At 41.4% G+C, this 8,150-nt stretch overlaps 1 protein-coding gene across 1 annotated transcript in view; it reads right to left on the reverse strand.

Moving 5' to 3' along the window:
- Positions 1-5,752: 5,752 nt before the first annotated feature.
- Positions 5,753-8,150, reverse strand: part of C2H19orf53 (chromosome 2 C19orf53 homolog) — a 6,507-nt gene continuing 4,109 nt past the window's right edge. Inside the window, exon 3 of the mRNA XM_042455305.1 lies at positions 5,753-7,272. Coding sequence (XP_042311239.1) covers positions 7,132-7,272 — 141 coding nt within the window. The 3' untranslated portion in view covers positions 5,753-7,131. The remainder of the gene's footprint in view (positions 7,273-8,150) is intronic.

The raw sequence follows: 8,150 nt of genomic DNA on the forward strand, positions 1-8,150 counted from the left end.
ATAGAAACCTACTGGGTGACCTTAGCTGAGTCACACACTCTTGCCCCAGAAAAACCCATGGCAGGTTTTGTTGTTGCTGGAGCATTCCTGGTTATTCCCTGGATAAGTCCACTTTAATCGTGATGTGTGGGAAAATCTTTCCTGTGATCATGCAAATGTCCCAGGAAAATGCCTTTTAAACCCCTGATTTTTGTCTGATTTCCCCCTGAGTGATAAAGTCCATAGAAATCACTTGAAGACACACAACAACAAATCTGTATTCTGTCTTCAACAGTGACCTCTCCTGGTCATCACAGAGACAAGTATTTCAGAGTTTAGACATCAGAGCTTTGGGAACTTAATGTCTGAAGTGTGTGCTACCAGGTCACACTAGTTGCTGTGACACAACCATCTGCATGTGCCATAAGCAATCAATTAACTCAAGGCTATTGTGAGTTTAGAATAACCACCCACAGAAAAAGCTGCCTACTGCTATGGTCTTTCTTCTAAGTGGTCCCTGCTCAGAAGGAGTCCTTCTGCCTCTCTTTGTTGAATGGGAGCATTTAGCCACTGCCAGTAAAGCTTGTTGTTGTTATGTGCCTTTGAGTCATTTTCGACTTATGACGACTCTATCATAGGGATAGAGAAAATATCAGGGAATGTAATTGGATAGCAATTCTCATTAGCATAGTTTAAGATGAGGGATGATGGGAGTTTTAATCCAACAACCTATAGAGAACAGATTCCCTGGTTCTGCAGTTCAGAGATTACCTAATTAGCTGGTCTTAAGAGGAGGCTCAATGTAGCATCTCTACATGAGTTCTACTCTGGACACCGCTACTTCCAGTCACAGAGACATAATAAAACTACTCAAGCAGAAGTGTGGGAAAGGCAGTGTCTTTGAGGAATTTCCACTCCTACGCACCATGAAAAAGGTGGCATTTTCAAGTGTGAAGTGATGCGATTCAGTGTTAACAGCACATGCCCTGCTCCCAGGAGGACCTGGTTCCAATCCTTGGCATTACCAATTAAAAGGAACAAGCAATGAGACAGACTCCTTTCCTGTTAGATTCCCTCAAGAACTGCTACCAATCTGAATATACCAGCGATGGGGAATGTGTGACTTTCCAAACATTGTTGGATTACAGCTGTCATTTTAGCCAGTTGTGAGAGCAGATAGTCCAGCTGGGTTAGATAGATGGACATCTTGATCTGGTATGGTGCGGCTTTCCTTTTTAAATGATGCTTCTGAGTTTAATTCAAGGGTGGGAGAAAGGAAATGTCCCTTAGCCATCAGACGTTAGGGGTAACTTTGGACATGACACTCACCTGCTGATTTTCACACCAATTAGAGCCACACCAAGCCAGTCTTTGGAAAAATTAGTTTTTTAGACAACACCTCCCAGATTGCAGGATTCTGGAAGCTGTTGTCCAAAAAAGTAAGGCGCCTTACAGACGGGCCTAAGCGGCACTGTCGTTGCACCAGGAATACGTGCGAGGGGCGGCGCTTCTGGACGTGCCTTGCCCCTCGCACGTATTCCGTACGGCAAGATGGCGGCACCCTATACAGACGGGCGTGGCCATCTTGACGTAACGGACGCGCAGTGTCTGGATGTCTAAACCCGGAAGAGACGTCACGAGTGCGCGCTTTGGCACTTGCGACGTCTCTTCCTTTTTTACAGCGCGGGGAGTCGCACGGTTTGGCTGCAGCGGCTTCCCCACGCTGCAACCGGCAGCGGCCCAAGACCACCCCTTTTGGGTGGTCTGTAACGGGCCTAAGGCCTCAAATTCCAACCTTTGGCGATTCCCAATGGATTCCTGTTGGCTAATCCCAATTAAAGCAGACTCACTGAGTCAGTAGTTGAATGGAGTCAACATGTAGGTAAATCCAACTTGATACAAGTATTCTACTCTATTTGGGACTAAAATAGATAAATCCAAATAAGACATATTAACACCATATAAACTCCCTCAAAGATTGTATGATTGGTACATGATTTACTTATTAGTAAATGGTAGTAAAGGCATAATAGGAACTGCAGCAAAGTTTCTTCTTGCCGCAATCAAGATTCACAAAAGTATTATATAGCGCTATAAATATGTGGCATTTTTCTCCTGTTAATTATACTGTGTTCATTATATTTTTAAAAATGTAATAACTGCTGAATTGCTACTTGCTCTGTCCCAATAGGTATAACTTTGCATTGTGTTTTATATGATGGGTCTGTGATCGCCCAATTGTTGTTGTTGTGTGCCTTCAAGTAGTTTCCAAATTATGGTGACCCTAAGACGAATCTATCATGGGCTTTTCTTGGCACATTTCTTCAGAGACGGTTTGCCATTGCCATCCTCTGAGGCTGAGAGAGTGTGACTTGTCCAGGGTCACTGAGTGGGTTTACATAACCAATCTGGGAATCGAACCCTGGTCTCCAGAACTGTATAGAGACTAGAAATAAATGCAGACTAGAAATAAAAGAAAAAAAAAACAAAAAGGAAGAACAAGAGACCTTTCCCACAAGATCAGGAAATTCAACAAGAAATTTAAACCAAGCGTGGGGATGCTCAAAAACTATGATGAACTAAAACAACAACAACAATGGAAACAATACATAGAAGAGCTGTATAAAAATGTGAAAGGTTGAATGATGCATGGGAAAAAGAAACTTATAAAAATGAACCCCAAATTTTGGAAAGTAAAGTGAAAACTACACTCAAAGCACATTGCAAACATATAATGGATAAATGCATGCACCAGGGAATTCCTTAAGAAAATCTTCATGTGCTTTATTGACTACAGCAAAAGCCTTTGACGGCATAGATCACAAAAAGCTATGGCTTGCGCTTAGAGGAATGGGAGTGCCGCAACATGTGATTGTCCTGATGTGTAACCTGTACTCAGGACAAGAGGCTGCCATCAGAACAGAATACAGAGAAACAGACTGATTCCCAATTGACAAAGGGGTTAGGCAAGGCTTCATACTATCACCTTATTTATTCAACCTGTAGGCAGAATACATTGTATGCAGAGCAGGCTTAGAATTAGAGGAAGGAGGAGTGAAGATAAGAGGAAGGAACATTAACAATTAACAAGATGACACAATACTACTAGCAGAAGCAAACAGAGACCTGGAGCAACTACTGACGAAGGCCAAGGAGCAAAGTGCCAAGGCAGGGTAAATGCTGAACATTAAAAAACAAAAATAATGAAATAATAACACATCTAAAAGATTTCTTCCTAGATAATGAGAAAACTGAAATAGTCAAAGAGTTTCCATACTTTGTATCACGTATCAGTTAGAACAGAGAAATCAGAAAGAAGCCTAGGACTGGGAAGGGGAGCTTTGAAAGACGTGGACAAGATCATAAAGTATAAAGACTTAACTCTGAACACTAAAGCGAGGATTATCCAAGCAATTGTACTACCCACCACTATGTACGGATGTGAGAGCTGGACAATGAAGAAAGCCGATAGAAAGAAAATCAATTCATTTGAGATGTGGTGCTGGAGAAGAGTGCTGAGGATACTGTGGATGGCCAAAAAGGCAAGCAAATGGGTTCTAGAACAGATCAGGCTGGAGCTTTCCATGGAATCAAGAATGACTAAACTGAGGTTGTCGTATTTTGGCCACATCATGAGAATAATTGAAAAAGACAATGATGCTTGGAAAGGTAGAAAGTAGTAGAAAGAGATGAAGAACACATGCCAGATGGTTAGACTTGATCAGGGAGGCCATGGACCTGAGCCTGCAGGACCTGAGCAAAGTTATCAGAGGACAGGGGGTCTTAGCAATGTCTCATCCACAGCGGCACAAGTCAATGTTGACTTGAGAGCAGTTAACAAGAAATACTATAAAGCAAAAAAGCAAACTTTCTTTTCTGAATCCTGTGCTTGCAAATAAATCTGAGGGATTCTTTTTGGTTCTTAAATGTTTCTTAAATGATTACCCTCCAAATACGAGCCATCCAGATCTTCTTTTGAAGCAGCTGTTTGATCTCCTTCTCCTCCACTGCTCTGTTCACTCCTTGACTTCTTCTCCCTAGTTTTATTCATTCCAGCTTCCAAAACAGGATTATCCTTCCATGTTAGCAAAACAAAAGCCTTTCAGCCCTAGAGACTTGCCCTCTCCTTGGTGGGATTTGATCAGGTCAAGGCTTCTGAAGGGGGAAGTGCCGAAGGAGAGGAGATGAAGGAGTGATCTTGGAAACCATCCAAAGGGAGGCTGACATTGCTCATGCTCTTAGTTCAGTGCTGTCTCAAAAGTAGGGACAAATGTAATAAAAGATGCCAGGGTTCTGGCCCCTTTTTTTCCCTCTGTGTAGCCCGATAGAGGTATCACTGTTTTGTGGATGTTGGTTGATACTGTACTTTGCTATATGGCCAGCACCGCTACCTCTGGATATGTTTTAGGGATCCTTTGGTTGCATTACTTATATACAGACAGATAATAGACAGCTAGAGATAGATAGATAGATAGATAGATAGCGAAATGAATACAAGTAGTTTCAGTGAGAAGTTTCAGTTCCTAGTGGTTTCAACAAGTGCATTAACACTACTTACAAATATGAGACGAGTCCCCCAAATAAACTAAAAGTCCACCAAGGCTGGCTTGGCACAACAGTAATAATGCAGTTTGACACCATTTTCACTGTCACGGTTCAGTGCTATGAAATCCTGGGTACTGTAGTTTGTTGTAGCATCAGAGCTCTCTGACAGAGAAGACTAAATGTCTACAAAGCCCAGAATTCCATAGCACTGAGCCATGCATGGCAGATAAAGTGTTGTCAAACTAGATTATTTCTGCAGTGTGGCTGCATCCCTAGTCCAGCTCTGTGCCAGCATCCTGATAGTGACATATGTAGGCATGTGTTCTGTTACACCAGTGAAGTGTTTGTACTGAAGATTTCACAATGGCTATATCTAGCTTACAGTAGAAGTTGGGGTCTACATGTAGCAATGCACATGACTCACAATGGGCCTCTGCCCACTCCATGCAATTGTGTAACAGGGTGGCAGCATTCAGCAGTGAGTCTCATATGTTGTGCTACAGTGCTATCCAGCACAGGGCTTGTGTAATGCATGTAGAGCATAACTCCAATGTCAGTTATTTACACTATGACGCAGCAATGTAGGTTCACCCCAATTTAGAAAGCCCACAGGCTGGACACAATGCCACCACAACATGGCATTCCCAAACAGTGGCATCACTAGAGTTGGTGTCACTCCCCCAGTGACCGCCTCCCATTTCACACCATACAGAATCCTTAGTAATGCTCTTTGGCACTAATGTTACTCGTAAATTGCAATTCTCATATACCACTGAATGTAATGCTAATAGTTGTGACACAAGCAACCAGCAAAATTAAAATTATACATTCAAATTACAATATCACATGCACAACCTAAATATATTTAAATGTGCATAGTGAAGATTTTGTTAAAATGTGATGTTTTAAAATAAATTTTTAAAATTCATTTTTAATTTTAAAATTTTGAAATTTAAAATTTGAATTTTAAAAATTCTGGGGTGCTCCTTACTCCTCCCACTGAGCTTCATTACACTCCCACCATCTCTAAAGCATTTTAAAGGAAAGCAGACGAATGCCACAGCCCAATTCTGCCAAAAGGCAGGTGCTTGAGGAGAAGTGGTGTCACCCTCTTTAGGGTGTCACCTGGTGTGGTCCGCACACCTCTAGTGACGCCACTGTTCCCAAACCTTTTCAAATAAATCTTTCATTTCTTTAAGACGCAGTAAAATTTAATAACAAATAGAACTGCTGAAACAACTCCACTTTATTAAGAACACATTTCCTCAATGAAAAATGTATTAAATGCACCACAATGACATTGTTTAGTGTCATTGTGCATTTGAAGTAATTATAGGGGGAAGCAATTCAAGGTTTTTGAAAAAATTACATTAAGATTGCTGATTTGAAAACATAATAGAAATGGAGGCTATTCTCCAGAATATTTTACTGTGTGGTTAAAACTGACAGGTGGATAATGCTGCTCTCCAAATGGCATAAGGACTGCAACTCTCAACATTCCTCATGACTAGCTATCCCAACTAAGAATGCTGGGACTTGCAGTCCAATAATGTATAAACACCCCCTTTTTAAAAATGGTAGATCAGGATCATGCTAACTCAATGATGCCTGCCTGCTGTAGTCCACAGGTTGACTACAGTCATGTTTAGACTGAATCCACTGAAGTTAGTCGTGCCTAAATTAGGTCCTACTGATCCAGCATGGCTAGGACTGCTGCCACATTGCAGAAATAAAGCAGATTGACATTACTTCAACTGCCATGGTCAATGCTATGGAATTCTGGGATTTGTAGCTTTGTGAGATATTTAGTCATCCCTATTGGAGAGCTCTGGTGCTCCACCAAAACTACAAACCCCAGTATTCAATAGCATTGAGCCATGGAAGTTAAAGTCGTGTCACAAACTAACTTCTCCTGTGGATTTCAGTGGATCCAGTCTAAGAATAATTATTTCTGCAATGTGGCAGCAGTCTAAGCCTAGATTTAACCTGACATCTGCACAGAGGCTTACATGTGTAAAATGCATTGTGTACAGCCTCAATCTGAATAAATACCCTGCAATTTTGTAGCATACTGATCACCTGGATAGATCTATACTTATCACCTGGATGAACTGGACTCTAATGTTTATAGGCCCTGGTACATAAATAAGATCAACATACAAACATCAGCAAAAACAAAACCAAGATTTGCTTCTGCAAAGGGAGGCATGAAACCTTGACTTCAGGTATAAATCCATTAACCTGATGCTGCTGAAACATCATCAGGCAATAGCTCTGGGAACAACTGTCAAATCAACCATTAGGTCTATAAGAGAATGGCTTCCCAACAAGTCATTTATAAGAAGGCACATTCAGATATAAACATAGGAAATACAAACTGCTGGGAAATGCATTATGACAACAGAGTTGAAAATTAAAACTTTCCTCATTATCTAGGAACATAATATAGGCCTGGTACAGTCCATGTGGCTTCTCTTATGAAAGGAAACTCTTTATTTCCAATGCTGCCTTGGAGAAGCCCACCTAGCTCCTGACCAGATGGTTGTCATGAATATAGTCAATAATTGCCAGAGTATATGGTGACCCATAGTCCCCAACTACACCGAGCTAGGACTTGCTGGAGTGACCTTGGTCCTTTGAGGTTTCTGATTTTGGAGCCTTCAGCATGCTCAGCTTCTTTGGCAATTTTGTGCTGGCCTTCATCACTACTTCATGCTCAATTTTCTTACGGATTCCAACCTCCAGATTCTGGGGAAAGATAGAAAGAGAGTGAGCATGTGCTTGGGTTTATTTAGAGGACAAATGACAAATGAGCAGGAAATCACTGGAGATATCCCAGTTTTCAAATGTGCCACTCAGGCTTGCATGGAAAGATATTTATGAATTTCCTGGAAGAGCAGGTGTAGTATTTTACCTTATTTGCTCAAGGCATGAACTGGAAGCATGCTGCTGGGAATGGAACTCCCACCAGACCTATCAGATATAGCCAATGAGGAGGAAAGCTGAGAGCTGCAGCCCAGCAATACCTTCAAGGACAAAAGCATGTTGTGTGTGGAGTATCATAGAATCACAGAGACTACAAGGGCCATCCAGTCCAACCCCCCTGCCATGCAGGAACTCTTAATCAAAGCATTCTCAACAGATGACCATCCAGTCTCAATTTAAAAACCTCCAAAGAGGGAGACTAACCACACTCTGAAGGAGTGTGTTCCACTGTCAAACAGCTCTTACTGTCAGGAAGTTCCTCCTAATGTTCAGGTGGAATCTCTTTTCCTGTGGTTTGGATCCATTGCTTCGTGTCCTATTCTCTGAAGCAGCAGAAAGCAAGCTTGTGCCATCCTCATTATGAGATGCCTTCAAATATTTAAACAGGGCTTTCATATCACCTCTTAACCATCTCTTCTCCAGGCTAAACATACCCAGCTCCCTGTAGGGCATGGCTACAATAATTGGCTAGGCTATCCCTGTCCAGAGTCCCTTTCATGCTATTATTATTAAATTGATGTGTGTTTTAACTGATGTTGTTTGTTTGTTAATTGTTGTTGTCCCTGCTTCAATCCACAGGGAGAGACAGGCTAATAATAATAATAATAATAATAATAATAATAATAATAATAATAATAATA

Source organism: Sceloporus undulatus, chromosome 2 (assembly GCF_019175285.1).
Source record: "Sceloporus undulatus isolate JIND9_A2432 ecotype Alabama chromosome 2, SceUnd_v1.1, whole genome shotgun sequence".
NCBI lineage: Eukaryota > Metazoa > Chordata > Lepidosauria > Squamata > Phrynosomatidae > Sceloporus > Sceloporus undulatus.